Below are 18,814 nucleotides of genomic sequence, written 5' to 3'. Positions count from 1 at the left end.
CCCGAGGCCCGTCCCGCTCAACCCGCTGTGCCTGTCTGTAGAGACAAGGGGCCACTCGTGGGCCTGGTAGAGCTACCATGAAGGTGGACAGGCAAAGGCTTTTCAGGAAAGATGCCCCCTGGATGGGGGTGTCCTTCCCAGGGGCACCGTGATTCCACCAGGCCTGCCACATGTCGGGTCAACTGTGAGCAAACAGGTCCAGACTAGGGACACACCTCGGATACCACGAAGGGCCAGGAAGGGTGCAGGATAAAGAATGGTGGGTGGGTATGGAGCGGTGACCAAGGGCTTCTTGGAGGAGGCGACATTTAAGCCGTGACCATGAACAGGGAGAACTGCCCGTGCAAAGTCCCGGGATTGGGGAAGAGTTTGGTGATTTGGCTGCTGCAGCTGAGGATGGAGCACCAGGCCGAGAGAGGCGCAGAGGCCGGCCAGTCGGGGTTTATTCTCAGCACCGTGGGACATAGCAGAATGTGGACGCTGGACTGCAGGAAGGACCCCAGGGTGCGGCTGCAGTGGCCCGGCCGCCACCTCCTCAGGCCGGCTCCGGGGTCTTGCATGCCCTGAACCTGTCCCGTCTCTCAGATCAGGGCCAGCGGGCTGGTCCCCCACCTCGGTCCCTGGGGGCAGAGGCCCAGGCAGGCGAGGCAGAGAGAAAGGGGAGGTGGAGGAGGCGGGAAGAAAGCGCGGGGCCTGAGAAAGCCCAGCCCGGCTGATAGGGGAGAGATTGGTTTCAGCCAGAGCCGAGCCTGCCAAGTCTACATCCTACCAGCGGCCTGCACTTACTCAACATTCATCACTGCTGAGCTCGGAAACTTTATCAACACTAGAGGTTGGCGCCATCTCTGGGCCTGGCCACTCCCGGCCCTCCGATGGGCCCGATAGCCGCTGATAGATTACGCGAGATTGTTTCACTCTGGAGAACCGATTACAAACGCTCCTGGGGGAGGGGTGCAGGCCACGTGGCCTGGGGGTGAGGGTGGGGCAAGGGCCAGGGTTTTCCAGAACACACTGGCGCGTGTGGCAGAGACCCCACGGATGACTGGTGGAGGGGAGGAGGGTGTGAGGCCACTCGGGTGGGAGCGGCGGTCAAGGCCATCGCGCGTGGCAGGGCGACCGATGCTGTGGCACAGCAGTGAGTGGGCAGGGGGGCCGGGGGAGGAGGGGACAGGAGGAGCGCCCGAGGATGAGGACGGGGCTGCGGAGAGATTCTCTCCAGATGGGCTGATAAGGCTGACAGATGGGAGCGGGGCCGCGGCTAATGGAGCTGTTGCCGCGTAGCCTGCATCAGACGGATAGAGGCAGACTACTTTCCGGCCGGGGCTCCGTGTGACAGGCCCTGCCATCTGATCGGGGGCTGGAGACCTGGGGGTCACGGGCTGGGTGCCGAGCCCTCCTCAACTCTCACCCCTGGGGGCTGCAGCCCCAAGGGGCCCATGGCCAGGCCTGCCCCCAGGCACGACTGCCTCGGTCCCACACTGCAGAGGGCCCTCTCACCCTCTCACGCCCACTTGGGTTCTGGGTTCCATTCATGCCACGGACCTGGAGGGCGGGTGGCAGGTGTCTCCTCCTCCAGGCAGGCCCTCCGGATGCTCGGAGAGCCAGGACCAGGACCAGCATTGGGCCTGTGAGACTCTAGTGTCCAGACTCGAGGCCAGTGCTGTGGGTCTCTCCAGCACCTGGGGACGGCGTGCAGCGAGGGAGGAGGAGCACAGTCATTTGTGGGGGGGGCCCTGTTTTCCTTTTCGGTGTGCCTGGTCAGAAGCAGCCAATCCCCTCTGCCCCCACCACACAGACGGGGAAACTGAGGCCCGAACTGGCGGGGATCTGGGGCCCACGGGGAGTTGGTGGCTGTGCAGGGCCTGAGCCCCGACCTCCTGGCCAGTGCACCCTAGTCCCTGTGGGGCCTGGAACCACAGCATCCAGGAAGCTAGCGGCAGGGACACTGGAAGGCCACTCACCACCCTGAGCCCAGCTCCTCAGGTGTAAACTGGAAGTTAACCATCAGCCTCAAGTTCACAGATGAAAGGAGGAGGCTGTGGGGGCTAGGGGACTGGGTGGGGGAGTGGTCAGGGTTCAGTGGGACAGAGCCTCGTTGGGAAGATGGAGAATTTCTGGAAATGGACAGTGGTAATGACTTGTGAATGACTTACTGCCACTGAGTTACTTGAAGTGGATAAATGGTGTTTCATGTTACGTGAATTTACCAAGCACAGACACACACACACATACATGTGGGTCTGCCACCTACCACCACAAGCAACAGTGGAGGCTCCCTGAGTGCCCATTCCCTGCCTTAGAGATTCAGACACACACCCCTCCACAGCCTGCCGCACCATGCTGCCCCAGGCCACTTGCTAGCTTGGGAGACAGGCCAGGGCTTGGCAGGGTCTGGGCCTGTGTCCCTGGGTAGGGGCTGGGGATGCTGGGGAGGGCATCGAGTCCACGAGGGTGGTTGGGTGTGCTGACCGGTCCTGGGCAAATCTCTGTGGCCGGCCAAGGCCCAGCCCTGCTGGTCTCTTCGAGGGGCCCGGCTTCCCTGGCCCGGCTCCACCCCCTACAGCAGCAGCCTCTCCTCTCAGCCAGCTCTCTCTCTCCCTGTAGGGCTTTGCCTCTGCTATCCCTTCTGCTGGGAACGCTCTTCCCCACACACACCGTCCACCTCTGCTTGTCTCTTGTCCATCCCTGTCTGTTCCGGGGCGTCCTGAAGCAGTGAGCCTCAGCCCTGCCCATGACCCATGTGTCCACATCCCAGGTGGCCATGACCCACGACAGCTCCCTCTTCCAGCTCTGTTTCCTGGGTTTACTCTGCTCCCCTGAGGGAGTATGTATGGAGTGCCTGTTGTATGCCCTGCACAGTCGGGGGAGACAGAGCAGCTCTGCCGCAGTCACCCAGCGGCACTCCAGTTCTGGTCCGAAGGCCCCCTCCCCACTTCCTTCTCCTTGATCTCAGCCCAAACTCCTTCCCTCCTCACCTCTCTGCTATTTTCCACTTCAGCATTTCTGAAAAACGCCCACGCCTGTGGCTGCTTTTCAGGTCATGGAGCCCTGTGGGTGCTGTGGGAGCCGGGGGGCCTCGGCCGGACTCTGGGCCCCATCTTGCCAACGAGACATCCCAGGGGATGAGACATCCCAGGGGATGCAAATTGCCCTCAACGTGCTGAGAATTCCCCAAAGTTTCTTGACTGCTTCCTAGAGACACGGTCCATTGTCATGTAAATTTCTAGGATGGGAGCTGTGGGGAACCCCAGTTTCTAGAATATACTCAGCCACAGACTGAAGAGGAGCCCCCACCCCAGAAACGGTACTGTGTGGGCTCTCGCTGTGTGAACAGGACAAGCCCCAGGGAGCGCACAGATACTCTGGAGGCAGCCAGGCCAGGTCCTCCTGCCTTACGGACCACTTGGCAGTTTTGGCCAAAGGGTTGGTCTGTGACGATTCAGGATGATGCCGAAGTTCCCGCCTCCAGCCTGGGGCTACATGGAGAAGGCAGAGTGAGAGTCCAGATGAGGATCCCAGTGGGCAGTGCGGAGGGAGAGGGGGCAGCTCGCACCAGGTCTGGAGGTGCCCCAGACACATGCCACATGCAGTGGGGGGGGAAGCTGGCCGGCCTTGAGCTGGCCATCCCTGCTTTTGAACTCCGTGTTCCCATCCAGGAGTCAGGGCTGGCTGCCCTGATTCCAGGAACACCCAAATCCTGGGCCCCCAACTCAGGGTGTGGGGGTCTGGGCTCTGTGGGTCAGCAGGAGATCACCCAAAGGCCCGCCTGTCCATCCCCCTCCACGTCCAGACTAATGTGAGGCCTGGACTGGGGTTTCCAGCACTGAGGAAAGGTCCTGCCCAGGACAGTATTCCCTATACTAAGGGCTCCCCTGGAGGAGGCCCCGCCCACTCTGAGGCCGCTCCTCCCACAGTGCTCAGCCAATCCCCGGCGCTCAGTCCTGCTCATTTGCATGCCGCGTTTCCATTGGTGGAGGACACACAGGTTAGGATCTTGGTTACCTGATTGTAGGGACAGGCCGGGTATTGGGGGACCCGGCAGGTTGGAGAGGGGGCTACCTCTGGGGGAGACTGTCTCTGCCAGGCCATTCTGGGGAGCCTGAGGGCTAAGGGCTGGGGCTCTGATGGGGGTGGGGGAGCAGGCTCTAGGCAGGGTGGGTGGGTGCTGGGCTCAGGGTGACCTGCCTTGGCCTCAAGTCTGGGTCTCAAAGGGCCACCTGCTGCATAAGAACTCTGGTTATGGTGCGGGCTCTTCCTTAAATCCTCCCGCTCCTACCCATTACGATGACTCAGAGCAGGAAAGATACCTACCCAAGGTCACACAGCCAGGACACAGCAGCACAGCTGGGACCTCACTTCCAGTCTGGCTCCCACCGCAAGGCTGAGTCCTTCCCTCCAGGGAGGCCCTCTAGGGCCAATTCTTATTTTTAGCTGCCTCGTCTTGTCTCGGGGAGGGCTATACTTTGGCTTCCTTGCAAAGTGGTGACGACACAGATGATGGTTTTACGAGGACCCAGTCCCCCGGCTTTCACCTTAGATCTAGTGGCACCTTGTTTGCGGCTCTGAGTTGCAGGGTGGTGGGCTCACGGGTGTGTGAGTGTGTGAGTGCGTGTGCACAGGCTTTGTTCCTGGCATTTTGGTGGGTGAGATAAGAGGAAACAACAGAACCGCTGGGAGCGGCAGGCAGATAGATAACGAGATAGGGCTGCTCTACCACCAGGCCTATCTGCTCGTATCGCAGTTCCCTTTTCTTTCTTTCTGCTTGGGGGGCAGGGCGGAACACACCCCCACCCCACCCCCACGCTGGGGCCTGAGCTGGGGGCCTCCCTCTCAGGCACACTCCCTCTGTATCTTTAACACACCGGCGCCCAGGACCGGAGCCCCCGGCTGGAAGGGGTGGGGGTCCCCAGGGTCAGTGTCAGCACTGAGGTGGGTGACAAATGCAGGGGAGCACCCGCTCTCAAGAGAGGACCCAGTTCGCTCTCACCAGCCACGCCAAAAGGGCCCCGAGGAGGCTGACCCCCATTCTAGGATGAAGGAAGGGAGCCCAGAGAGATGACACGGCTGTGCTGTTCTAGGGCCGGGATCTGAACCCGGGCCCTGGATCTGGAGAGTGGATACAGAGTTCCTTCCTTGAGAAGTCCTGCCAGCTCCGGGAGGGTACGGCTGGGCGGGCACAGGGGCCCTCAGGGAGATGACCAGAGAAGCCACTGACTCCCAGCCCAGTGCTTGCAGGGCAGGCCTTAGTGTCTTCAGCCTTGTTTTTGTAGACGTAGAAACAGAGGCTCTGGACAGGGAGCTGCCTACGAACACAGCGATGGGCAGGCTGGACCCCCTCCCCACCCCCATGTTCTCTCTGACCCTGGTGAAAGCAGAGGGTCCGAGGGAGGACTGCTGGGCCCACGGGACAGACGTTCTGGAACCCCTAGGCTGCTGTTGAGAGCACCCCGGAAGGATGCTGGCGGGATGGAGGAGGTGCCGCCAGCAGGGAGGCTTCGGGGACCCTGGCCCCTGCAGGCCCCCAGGGAACCCCACGTCCGGCTGCATGGGACCCAGGATGCTCTCCCTACCTCTCTCCCTCTCCTCCCTCGAAGGCCGAGGAGGCTGTAGTACAATCCTGCCTGTCGCACGGGTGAGGAAGCAGTGAGTCACCTGCCCATGCACCCCCCACCAACCCGGGGGCAGGGTTCAAACTCAGGTACCCCCCCCCCACTCTGGGCTCCCTCCCCTACGCATGCATCCATTTTACTGGAAACAGCTGACTTCCTTTAGAATACTGAAACGAAATAAAACCCAATGACAAAAAGAAACCAACTTCGTCACCAAAGGAGCCTATTTTCTGAGGACAGATGAAATGACCCCCACGTGTAAGCAGGAGCAGTCACCCCGCCGTCCCCCACCCACTCTTGGAAAGGACTGTGCAGCCTTCACCCTCTCTGTGCCTGGGCATTTTCCCCCAATTAGAGGACGGTCCCCTTAGGGCAGGTGGAAGCCCACGGGTGCCAACAGCCCGAGAACCTCCAGGATGGAGACCCAGACCTTGACCAGGCCTCTACCTCAGGTCTCTACAGTTCCCTCCTCTGCTGTGTGATCTTGGCTGGGTTACAGAACCTCTCTGAGCCTCGAGTCCGCCAAGAAAAAAGTGAGATCGCTGGTGCCCCTGCAGGATGTTGGGAGGATGTTATAGGAGAACATGGGTCACGTCCAGGCCTGATGTGCAGCAAGCACTCAGTGAACGGAGCTGTCAGCTAACATGGGTTCCACTTGGATGGGAAGTGGGGAGCCCCTGACCCACCGAGAAATGTCACTGACTGTCCTGTCTGGCCTCCTGCCTCTAGGATCTCATTTCTCAAGAGTTGCTTAAAAAATAAATGCAAAGAGGAGGGAAGACGGCCAGCTGCCCTGCGCCTGCCAGGAGCCCCAGGCAGCCCCTCTGCGAGTTTTCTGCATGGAGAGGGCGGGGTGCCTGGCTGCCTCTCCCCACCCTGGCCCCTCCCCCACGACTGCCACATCTGTCCCTCAGCTGGAGGATTAGCCCCATGGCGGCCCTAATCGCGCTCATCGCACCATCAGCGCTGGATCTCGGATCAGCTGAAGGAGCCAGCTTTATCCAGACAGACGCGGAGATAGCACCGCAGCCCTACCTGGGCGCCAGCTGTCACACGCGGCAGCCAGCAGGCCTCTGAAGGCAGGGCAGGGAGACAGCTGCCCCTCTGGGTCCCTCAACATTTACGGGGTACCTACTGTATAACCAGGCACAGCCTGTTCCAGGGGTCGGGGAGAGACAGCAGAGACCCAGACAGGCAAATTTCCAACATTCTTACCCCACACCTGGGCCACTGGATGGAGGAGGACACTGAGGCCCAGAGATCTGTCCCAGGCGTTATCCCAGGCGTTGGCGCCAGGCGGCCAGTCTGGACTCCCAGCTCTGGCGAGGAACTGGTGAGGGCCCCATCCCTGTGAGGGCGCCCCTTGGGCCTCACGCCCCCCAATCCCACTCCTGCTGTCCTGGCCCCGGGACACCGTCTTCACACAGAGGCCTGGGAGGTGCAGGCCGGACACGCCAAGGTTTGTGGCCCGCCGGGGGTGCCAGGAGAGGCCGGGAGAGATGGCTCCCACCCTGCCCACCCTCCTCCCTACCTTCTTTTTCAAAAACATAATTTATCTGTGTATTATCAAGAAATCCAGACACTTTAATCAGTGAGCTATGAAGTCAGAATTTCCATTCTTATCTGCGGGAGGAGTGGAAATGGAGGAGATAGCACGGAGGGATCGCTGGTGGGGAATGTTAATGGGTGGAGAGGCTGGGCTATTGGCCACGGAGACGCCATATCTCCCCCATTATCAAGGCCGTATCTCCCCAACCATCTCGGCGCGGTAATGGGGCCAGTTCAACTTTCTGAGTTATCACAGGAGCTGAAACCTGCGCCCGCCAGAGGCCTGGACCAGAAGACAGTTCGGGCAAACAAGGCCCGGGCCGGCAAAGCCGGGATGGAGAGGAGGGCCTGGCTGGGGTCCCCGGGGACCCCTGACCATCAAGGTCCCCGCAGTGAGTGGAGGGGGTTCCTCTGCTCTCTGGGAAAATGTCCGGTTTTGGTGGAGCAGAACATAGACATCCTGTGCAAGAGGGGAAACTGAGGCAGCAGGCTACCTCAGGGTCCCAGTGGGGCTGGGTGGCGTCGGCCCTCCTGAGCCACAGCAGGTCTATGACATGAAAAGGGTGGGTGTGTGGAGGCATAGCAGGGGGGGATGGGGTGCGGGCAGCCTGCCCTCCTGTCTGTAGCCCTCAGGGTCTCCACCCCACCCCCAAAGCCTTCTCCAGGTCCCCAACCCCAGGCGCAGGAAGCATCAGTAATAAAACAGCCCTGGTGGGCTCTGCCCCTGCCAGTCCTGATCTGGGGTTCGGGGTATGCTCAGCATGGCCCTAAAATGTTGAGGACTTGCCACCTGCCTGCAGGTCCCAATGTGGGACACCCTGGGGGATGGGGCACCAGGGCTCATAAACAGAACACCTCTGCCCATTCAGAAGCAGGGGTCCCCATGGCTGCTCACTCCTTGGGGAGCACTACAGCTGAGGTGTGGAGCAAGGGGCTCACCTGGGGGCCCTGTGTGACCAGGAACTGCCCCAGGCAGGCTCAGTCATCAGATGCCAGTGCAGCCCTGGCTCTAATCTCCCTCCTGCAGCTGGGGGATGGGCTGCGGCCTCTCTGGCCCGGGAAGGGAAGGGACTGGCCCAAGGTCACAGAGCCAGCAAGGAGACCACAGCTGGATGCTCTCTGGAACTGCAGGAAGGCCTCAGTTTCCTGGACTTGAACGTAGTGGCACCACACCCAGCAGGGACAGCTCTGGACTGGGACACCATGACTGTCACCATCTTCTGCTCCCTCCAGGGTGGGAAACTCGAGCTGCCATCTGGAGTATGACCTTTCAACTCTCTAAGCCTCAGTTTCCCCTCCGAACACTGAGCTAACTGATGAGCCCAGGTTGTGAGCTCCCGGCTGCAAGAGCTGGGCACCCAGCAGGGGCACAGTAGGTGCTCAACTAACGCCTGCTGTCATGACCAATGCCCACCCTGTCACTGGTCTCAGGATGAGCTTAGGGCCCCAGTGAGCGGAGGTCACATGGGGAGGCTGCGGCTTTCTCTCTCATTGCATGGGGCCGAGTGCCTGATGCCAGGGCTGCCTGAAGAACAGAGAGGGGCTGAGAAAGCAGCAGTGCCCTGGATAAGCCTGTGGGAGCCCACGAGGGCTTGTTCCAGTGGCGGATCCTCGGAAGCTCTTCCCTGCTGCCCACCGCAGGACGGAGCCGAGACCCCATCCGGTGGCCCCTCCCCCTCCCCCTCCCGCTCCCGGGGATTCCCAGGACTCCACTCCTGCTGCATATTTCAGGGTGGAGAAAAGGGAGACTAACGAAGGAGGCTGCGGCAGGTGCACGTGGCAGGTCAGGAAACCTGGACGGCTTTAAGTGAGACGCCAAGAGGAACTGGCAGGAAGCAGGGCAAGGGAGGTGGGAGGATGTCGTCCCCCTCTTCATTTTAACTTTGCCAAATGACACAGACGACGCAGGGGCTCTGGCCCAGGCTGGACCTCTGCTGTCGGGTCTTGCCAGCCTCACTGCCCTGTGAGCTCAGTATCACGGTTCTACTGAAACCTTGCAGGGGAACCGAGGCTGGGGGCTGGGGCTGGGCATGCACCCAGCCCAGCACCTCCATGACACCCCCGCGCTGCAGAGGTGGAGACTGAGGCTCAGGAAGGCAGCATGATGTCTGTGACCTGCAGAGCCTAAGAGCCCCACCCCCGGGGGCGCTCCTGCCGCCACCCGCCACCCGTATGCAGAGCCCCCACTGCGGCCGGCCCCTCCTGCCCAGGGTGCAACACGCACCCCAGTTCTGGGGGTGCCCAGGAGCTGGCATGGGGTCACACAGACTGCCCCTCCAACCCCCTTTCCACATCCTTCATGTCTTGTGTGACCCTGGTGCAACCACCCACCTTCTCTGATCCTCCATTTTCTGGTGCAAAATGGTTTGAGAACCCCAGCTGAGTCTGGCTGGCTGGGTCTCTGTCCCTGGACCAGCCTGGGGGCCTGGGCCAGGACTGAGCTCCAACTGTGTGGGGCTCACGGAAGCTCACATCACAACCATCACCTCTTTCACGGGAGCAGAAACCATGGCTCCCCGGCCAGCAGGCCCAGGAGAGGCAGAACGGAGGAACAGAAGGGGAGGGGAGGGGCCTGCCTATCTGCCCGGCTCTGGCCCAAGGTCAGCCACCACATTCCTGCCCCAGTGGGCACTGCCTTGTCCCAAACAGAAGACCAGAGGAGGGGGAGGCAGGGCCGGGCCAGGAGGACACAGAACAGCTCAGGAGGGCAGGACGGGTGGCTGGTGGCTACATGGGCACTGTCCAGAGAAACCTGGGCCCACCTCTGGGGTCCAGAGACCCCAGCTCCTGGGTCACAAGGTCTTGAGCATGTCACTGCCTCCCAGAGCCTTAGTTTTCTTGCCTGTAAGATAGTCAATCCATAAGGCTGATGATTGTTAACATCAGGTAAGATACCTGGGCTGGAAAGGGACTGAGGGGGGTCTGAACCAGCCCTGTCCTGCAGTCAGAGCACATGGCCCATGGCTCACTCTCAATGCAAAAAGTAATACGTGAAGGAAGAGAAGGCAGGAGGCAGGACTCTGTGTGACACATCCAGCCCTGGGGAATTCTGGCAAGATATCAGCACCGCAGCCATCAGCTCCCAAGGCTGCCACATCCACCCAGGACATGACCCCGGACAGCACTTAACATTTTGCATCTGGGATCTCACGGACCCCACATACAGTCCCCAGGAGAGGGTGCTCTTATGAAGCTCCCACTTCAAAAGCAGAAACTGAGGCAGGAGACAGGCCTCTGCCCACAGGGTCACAGCAAGGCCAGGACTCAGGCCATGTGGCAGCTCACGCAGAGTCAAGGGCTGGCCGGTGGCCTGGATCTCAGAGTGCCCATGCCCTGCTGTGGGGCACTGGGTGGGGTGGGGTAGAGATGGAACCCCTGGGACCCGGAGCAAAAGGGTCCTATCCGCATGGTGGCCTCAGGGATGACTGGGGTGGGTGGCAGCAATATGCCACCCAGCAACAACAGCCCCCCTCTGATGTGGGAGCAAGGTGTGCCCCAGACGCATTGCTCATCACCTTTGTGTCCCAGCCTCGAGAGAGCACATTCACACTCCTTCCATAGATAAGAAAACACAAGATGCCTCCTGAGGCCCCTGGGCTGGCGGCTGTGATGCTGGAGCTGAAGGCAGACCCACAGGGCTGGAATGGAAAGTTGGGGAGCAAGGCAGGACTCAAGGCCCAGCCTCTTGCCATCTTCATCAGGGCGCTGGACTGGGATATTCCCATTGAACCAGGAGGCAAACTGAGGCAAAGGTGGGACACCACACTGAAGCTGAACAGGTACCTTCGGCAAGACCCTGTTCACTCCAGGCCTCCAGCTCCTCATCTGTGAAGTAGGTACAGGGACGCAGGAGGCCCTAAGGTCCTCTCATTTGGCCACCTGATCCCACAGCCCTTCAACTCTGGGCTGGCTTGGTCCAAACCCATCCAGAGCTCAGGCAGGGAGGGGAAGAGGAGGTGGGAGAGAGGGGGAGGGGGGTCGGGGAGAGAGGAACGTTGTTGCCAACTGCCTAATGCAGCCCTTCTTCTCTGATGGCGAAACCTCAGCTCAAAGAGGGCAAGTGATGCCAGGTTTGTACAGCCTGGGCAATTGCTTGGCAAGCTGTCATTGGAATGGCTGGAGGGAACAGACTAGCCATGAAGAGGAATGATGGGAGTGGGGGAGGTTGGGGTGCCCACTTCCTGGACAGGGTCCTTGTATGTGTTTTACTCTCTGGAGACAGTTTGGGAAAAGAGATTTGTCCCTCATAGATAAACTGGAAACCACAGATGTGACTTGACCAATGGACCACAAAGATATCTCGGAGAAGGGGGATGGGGACGCTGGCAGCTGTCTGAGGTGATGTGTATTTCATGTCGATGCCCAGGGACCACCAGTGTCATCATCCCTATTGTGCAGATGGGGAAACTGAGGCTGAAAGGGGGTAAAAAAGGAAGCCAGAGAGAAACCCTCCAGGTCTCTGCTTGAGCCCAGGCCCCTGTGAGGGGTCAGCACTGTTGGGGGCTGGCCCTCCCCTCCTCACAGGACCACACACACTGCAGCTGAGAGCAGCTGAGTCCTTACACGTGGGGCCACCTGCCTCCCGTTGCCATAGTCGAGGACATGGAGGCCACTTTGCAGGTGTTGGCTTTCACTTCTGCAACCCTTCTGGGGCCAGGTCACTCCTGCCAGAGTAGGGAACAGCGGGCAAGGTCCAGAGAGCAAATATGTGATGGTGGCCTCAGTCTCCCCCTCTGTGAAATGGGGACAGGGCTGTTGCAGGAAGGGGGAGCAGGGCCAGGACGACCGATAGGATGGTGACTGGTGGGCAGGAGCCAGCCAGGCGCCCAAGCACTGCCCAGCCGGCCTTCATGCGGGGCCAGGCCTGGGTCTATTTGGTGGGGGGGGGTGGTGATACCCATCAGCGAGGCAACAACTGCCTCCAGGAGGAGGCCTGTCGATGGCAGATAGGCTGCTGGGAGTATTATTCACGAGCCCGTCAAGCCCCAGGAACGTCTGGTTGGCATAGAAACAGGAGATAAGGGGTACAATTAATGGCATCGTGTTCCCTCCTCCTTTCTTCCCCAACTGACCCATTTAAATCCCTGGCGGTGCTGGTGCCATGCTGGGCTCCCAGTGACCTCTGGGGAGGGGCTGGTCAGGTGGGCGGGATGAGACCAGGGCTCAGGCCCCAGGCAGGGCTGGCTAACACCTCCTGGGAGCCCACTCCTGTCAACGTGAACATCTCAGGGAGGAGCCGGAAACTTGGCAAGGGCAGGGCTGGGGAAAGACTGCTGGGCACCTCTACTCCCAGGGGCCCACTGCACAGCTGTGGAGACTGAGGCTGGGAAGCCCAGAGGCAGACCGAAGTGAGGAACTGTGGTTCCTTCCTCCTCTGAGCAGTGTGCTGCTCAGAGCAGGGCCACACTGCCAGCCTTCCAATCCCAGTTGCCATTTCCTTGGGTGAGAACTTCTCTGCACTTTGGTTTCCCCACGAGGTAAACGGTAAGAACGGGACCCGCCAGAAGACACCGTGTGGCCTGGCTCAGAGTGAGTAGTAGCTACTACTGGTATCACTGTTACTGCCTAATGAGCAAAAGAGCTGTCTTCCCTCAGACCCAGGGATGCAGGAAAACCAAGAACCACTTGAAGCCAGTGTGAAGGCCCAACCTTAGGGCCTGCAAGCCCAGCCCAGGTCACAGCCCACCAGCTGGGGCTCCAGTCAGAGGCAGCTGTGTAGCCAAAGCCCCCTCTCTCCCTGCTTCTCAGCCATCATGGTGCGGTGGTGGGCGTTACAAGGTGGCCCCTAGAACCAGGTGACTCCCTCGGCCTCTCACACCTGGAGGGGATGTGCGTGGCTCTGTGAAGATGATCCCTCTTAAGTTCCAAAAAACTGAGATAGGGACCACCTCAGCCCCTTCCGGCCCCACCCAGGCTCTCCCTGGAACTAGCTCAGCCAGAAGACTCTGCCAGCCCCCAGGTGGGCGTTGGGCTGTTAGGGGGAGCGGGTAGGTAGCTTAAAGCTCGGAGTGAATGAGTCATCCTGTGACCACCAATAATTTGCTTAATCAAACTCTGAGGATGTGTGAAAAACACCCCCACCTTCAATGGAGTGGCTGCTGGGGCATGGACCGGCTGCTGGGGCAAGGACCGGCAGGGCTTCTTCCAGGAGCCCCTTGCCTGGCTGTCCTCGGTTTCCACTCGCCGTCTGGAATCATGGCCCCCGGGGGCCCTCCCACTGCAAAGGGGCTCAGCACCCCCAGTCTGACCTGGGGGTTTTCCATGTCCCCACTGTTTAGAGCTGGAAACTGAAGCTAGCCCATTGTCCCTGGAGGCACCCCCATGCTAGGCTCTTTCCTGACCCCTGCTGGAGGTCCCCCCTTGCAGGCAGAGCCCCATCTGCCCCCTCCCCCATTTCCCACAGTGCTCACCCTCTGCCTCTGGTTAGCTTACCCCACCTCTTGTTCCCAGGGCAGTAACTGTGACCAGTGCTTTCATACAGCAAGTGCTCAATCAAGAGCTGCTGAATGAATCAAGGCAGATCTGCATAGACCTTCCCTTCTGATTTTCAGGACTCGCTCAAAAAAAGCTAGTACACTGGGCTCCCCCCAAACCTCAACCCGGCACTGGAAGCCACTTTGATTCTTTGTCAAAAAAACAACTGTAAGCAGGTTATATACCTACCACTTGCTAGGAAGACCCCCAACCCCAACGTGACTCAAGGGGGAAAACATCCTCTCTCCTTCCGCCTCTGACTGTATCTCACACCATCTAATAGGAATCAGGGTTGGGTGTCCCCCACCTCCTGGCCGCTGCAAAGTCAGTTTTCTTTCATTTTGACGGACTGTACCACCCGCAGGGGGAGGATCAACTTCTTGGCAATGAAGTGTGTTTGGGATGAAAACTCGCCCAAACCGACCCAGGCACGCATGCCCTTCCACCCCTCCCCGGCCTTCGGAGGACCCCACTGGCCCCAGCCGCGCCGCCCCCGCGCTGTTGTTGCCTCCAACCCTGCCGGGCCTGGTGGCCGTAGATAAGGCCTCTTATCGCTTTTGGAGATCGCCATCCAGCCGACCGGCCCGGCGCTTATCTGAGCTCCCATCGACCCGGGCGGGAGGAAACCTCGGCGGGCCGGGGGCGCCGGGGGTCCCTAGCTGCGCTCCGCCCTGTGTTCCCCGCCAGCGCGGCCCGGCCTATCGTCACAGCCATCTGGCCGGCCAAGGCCGCGCTCCCGCCTCGCCCTCCCCCGCTCCCACGTTTGAAGTTAATAAATGGGAGCGCCTATCGCCTCCGCCATCGGTTGTGCGCCTTATCAGCGCGGCACATCTATCTGCGCGCGGAACAAAAGGCGTACAGAGGCGCGGGCAGCTGCGCCCCGGCTTTGGTGGGGGGACGGGGGAGGCGCCCCAAGCGCTCGCCCGCCCCCCCCCTCCAACTCGCGGCCTGGTCGCAGGTGAGGCCAGTGGAGCGGGCATACAGCTGCGAGGGCCCGTACGCACAGCCCGGGGCAGAGGGCGGGTGTGCGGGCGCCGCCGCTTGGTGACAATCAGCGCTCGCATCTTAACGCGCCTAGATCTGCCCGGGGGTGGAGGCGCCCCGGGCCGCAGGCTGAAGGGACGGTTCCCCAGCTCCACCTCCCAGGGTCGGCTCCCTCCCTAGCCTGGTTCCCGGTCGCACTGAAAATGGACAGCAGGGCTCGCCCTCCCACCCGCTTCGGTCCTTGTCCATAACGCGCTCCGCTCAGTCCACCTAGCCGAGCCCGGGCACTCGCCCCGCTCTGGGCCTTATCGGCGCTGGCATCGGCTCCCAACCTGCAATCTCCCTGCCCGCGTTATCTGCATTTCTCATCACGCTGAAACACAGACACACGCACACACGAGAACAGACCCAACAGAGGCACACAGGGGAGGAGGGGAAAAAGAAACCAGAGAACCAGCGCAGATCGGGACCTGTGGGTGGTTTTAATACTTGAGTTGACTTGATAGAAGGCGACTTTCGGAAAACAGTCCCGCTTACACGCTGAGGAATCAGGTTACGGGAACCCGGATTCACGCTTGCCTTCCCCCGCTATGGGATCTGATCTGGGGACTAGACACTCCCCCCAGGAGTACTCACAAGGGGTCTTGAAGGCAGAGCTCACGTGGACAGAAGAGGTAGTGCTCAGGAGCATGGGGCTGGCTACCTCTTTGCCTCCTGGGCAGCCCCAACGACTTGCCGGTCTGGCCCGGGAGATGTAACCCAGGTAGAAAGCCTTGAGCCCTTGCCCTGGCTGCAGAGGCGTGAAGTTATTATTGGCGTGGGGTGGGGATTCGTGCTTCCTGCGCACTGCCCTCCAGCCGAGTGGCCTCAAGAGTTTAGGGCACTCTTATCGCTGGGGTAGGGGGTTGGGGGCTGGGCATCAGCAGTGACTGCCTGGCCCCCCTGGGGAATGGCCTTTGGTCCCGATGGGGGAGAAACTTGGACGCCTGGCCCAGGACTGAGTCCTGGGAGACCCCTCCCTGACTAGGAGCAGCCCCTCGGATAGAAGGTGTGTGACCGCAAGCCTAGGAGCCCAAGAGCCCCTGTGGTTCTGGCTGGGACACAGGAAGAAGGCCTCCAGGAGGCTGTCCCCGGCAGGGAAAGCTGTAGTTGGAGACCAGGGAGACAGGGCTGGAGCCCAGCTCATGGGCTGTGGTAGCAGCACCCCTGACCCCACCAGCCAGGAGGTTCTGTGACCAGAAGGCATGGTGGTGGGCACCCGCGGTCTCTGTCACTTGGCCTGCACTTCCACATGCCCTGGGTGCCCCTTCTCTCTCTCAGGTCTCTTTCTCCCTCTAGATACAAAGCCTGGGAGAGTCAACCGCGCGAGATAAGATCACAATTTCAGCCCGTCCCGACAGAGCGATCTTATCAGGATGGGACTTGCAGAATGGAATATTTTAAACTTTATCTGAGCCCAGATCGGGGCCACCTTATCGCTGCACCATCTCTGGGATGCGGGGGAGGGGCAGGCCGCGAGGTGGCCGCGCCCCCAGCCACCCCGTTCCGGCCCTCTGGGCGGACACCCCCTCCAGGCCGGACCCCCGGTGCTGGAGCCCAGACGCGGGGGCCCGGCCCGCCGGCAGAGATTAGATTACGGCGCGCTTGGCACACAGCGCGGGGGGCGCGGCGCGGGGTGAAGGTCGCGGGCGCCGCGGGCAGAGCGGGGCGGGCCGGGGGACCGGTAGGGGGGGCGGCGGGGGTCGGGGCCGGCGGGCAAAGTTTGACTCACGCTTGATCTGCCGGGGGTTGCTCTGTTTCCTCCTGGACATGTCTCCGGCGCCGCGCGCCCTCCCGGCGGCCGCCTCTAGCCCCTGGTGGGCGGCGGCGGGCGGCGGGGGCGCGGCGGGGCCACGGGGCGGCTCATGCCCCCGGCCCCTCGGCTCCAAGGCCGTCCCGGCTCGCGCCCCCAGCCCGCCGCGTCCGGCCCGGCGCCGCTGAGGAGGCCGGAGTATCGGCCCTGCTGTGCGGCCGGGCAGACCGCCGGGGGCGGCGGGCGGCGGGCTGCTGCCGGCTTCTCCGCTCCCGCGCAGACGCCGCCGCCGCCGCCGCCGCCGCCGCCGCCGCCGCCACCGCTGCTCCGCTCTTCTCAATGGAACCTGCGGGTAGCGCGCGGCGGACCTGGCGGCCTCTGCCTGGGCGCTCGGGGCGTGCGGGCGGGGCGTGCGCGTCACGGCGCCGCGCCTCCGGGCCCGCCCCACCGCTGGCCCCGCCCCGCCCCACCGCTGGCCCCGCCCCGCCCCGCCCCGCCGGGTCCGGCCCTTAGCCCCGCCCCTCTCCCCGCCTCCTGACCCTCCTCTGGCTCCGGCCCCGCCTCCGGCCCCGCCCCCAGCGCCGCGCTCCGCCCCCGCCCGCGGTGCGCACGCCGGTCGCCGGGGCGGTCTTGCTTCCTCGCGGCCTTGGCCTCTCCCCGCCTCGGCTGACCCCGCCCCGACACCCTGGCTCGCCCTGTCGCTTCCTCGCTGAAATGGTCCCGCCCCGCCTGCTGGCCCCGCCCCCAGGGAGCTGGCCCCGGCCCTGGGTGAACCTGTGGCCTCCTCCACACCTCTTTTGGCCCTGCTGCTTTGTCCCCAGGCCTAGCTCAGACTCTGCGACCCAATACACTCCGCCGCCCCGAATCACCGCGCCCGACCGGGTTTAAGCTCTCTCTGGACCCGCCCTCCGATGCCAGCCCCGCCCCCAAGCCTGACCAGACCTGGTTCGGCCCCTAAACTCCGAGGCCCCGCCCAGAGCACTCCACAAAGCCTGGGCTCCACTCACCGCTCCATCACTCCTCCCCGCTGCTCTATAACCCCGCCTTCAGGGCCTCTGACCCGCCCAGAACTCCTAGGCTCTGCGACCACCCTCCTCGGCCGCCGGGTAGGGGACAATGAGGGCCGGGTCAAGCAGCCCGAGGCCTTGACGTCCCACATTGCCTGGGACCAGACTTGGAGTGTGGAGCCGGCTCTGGCACGGTGGGGATTCCGCCCAAGACTGGTGGAAGCAGCATCCGCGGGGTTCGCCACCTTCGGTGACCATAGCCCCCAGTGGAGAGCAAGGGACTTCGGGCCCTCCTCCCTTGGGCTCAGATCTGGCTGGAAATCCGGGAGGCCGCAGAAGCCAGCGGCCTGTGCCTGCTCCCCGCCCCCCCCACCCCCCGCAGAAGCCCGCAGGCGTTGCTCCTCTGGGTCTCTCCTTCCCAGGCTGTGCCTCTCCAGGACGCCCCTGCTGGAGGCCCAGGAAGTAGAAAGGAGCGAGGTTCCCAGGGTCAGTACTGCCTGTTCCAGCCGTGGACACGGAGACCAGCCCTTCTGTCCTTTGGAATATGTTCATGGGATCCCAGAGGCCCCCCACTTTCCAGGAGGCTCAAGGTCACACAGCATCAGAGTCGTCCCTGGGAGCTCAACTGTATTCCTTTAATATTCTTGGCCTGCATTTGGTGCCTGCCCTCACCCCGCAGTCCCCAACCCCATATTCACAAGAAATAGGAAGTTAGCAGGGGCCAGAGGCTAAGGGGAAGAGCTTTGCAAACAGGGTGTCTGGATGCCTATCAGCAAAGCTGGACCCACCCACCTGATGGCAGGTGATCCTCACAGTGATGGCTGGGTGCTGAGCACTCTGCCCTGAGACCCCCTCATTCTGACTCCTTTTGCCTTTGCCCTTCCCCATAGAAGACGAAGAATGTGCCCCCAGGACCTGGGCACTCTCCCCTGCTGCTGCTGCTCTCAGGAGGGCAGGAGGTTGGCAGGTGGGGCAGAAGGTTGAGGTCCCCCCAGGATAAGCCACTGCCCCCAGACAGGCCAGAACACTGAGGCCAGGAGGCCAAGAAACCTGTCCGGAGTCATGAGCTTGCCCACTCTTCCCACTCCCTGCCCAGACCCAGTGGGTACAGCCTTCCTGCAGCTGCCATGGCGTTGTACCCCTTCTCTGCGGAGTATGCGGCCCATAGTTGACTGCTTCACTCAGCCCAGGGCTCCCACTATGTCTGTCAGTGAGACAAGGGACTCCACCTGTCTGGGTTTCCCATTGGGCCTGCTGCCTTCCCAAAGTGGGGAGCCTCTTTACAGGATGGGCACCTGGCAGTCAGGGGGATCCCTGGAAGAGGTGGCCACGAACTGGACTTCTGCCGGGTTTGAGGCTCCATGCACAGCAAGTGGCACCAAGGTTGGTACCACTGCTGG

The 18,814-nt window shown here is 61.9% G+C and overlaps 1 protein-coding gene across 3 annotated transcripts in view; it reads right to left on the bottom strand.

The window, feature by feature from the left end:
* Window positions 1–16,801, bottom strand: part of ZFPM1 (zinc finger protein, FOG family member 1) — a 61,102-nt gene extending 44,301 nt beyond the window's left edge. Inside the window, exon 1 of one of the 3 annotated variants that reach the window (XM_069552633.1) lies at window positions 16,387–16,801. In XM_069552633.1, coding sequence (XP_069408734.1) covers window positions 16,387–16,426 — 40 coding nt within the window. In that variant the 5' untranslated portion in view covers window positions 16,427–16,801. Of the gene's footprint in view, window positions 1–15,251; window positions 15,483–16,386 lie in introns of those variants that run through there. The other 2 variants (XM_069552634.1, XM_069552632.1) reach the window with 2 other exon arrangements.
* Window positions 16,802–18,814: the final 2,013 nt, after the last annotated feature.

Source organism: Ovis canadensis, chromosome 14, assembly GCF_042477335.2.
Source record: "Ovis canadensis isolate MfBH-ARS-UI-01 breed Bighorn chromosome 14, ARS-UI_OviCan_v2, whole genome shotgun sequence".
Classification (NCBI taxonomy): Eukaryota; Metazoa; Chordata; class Mammalia; order Artiodactyla; family Bovidae; genus Ovis; species Ovis canadensis.
This window is presented reverse-complemented; position numbering and strand designations above follow the sequence as displayed.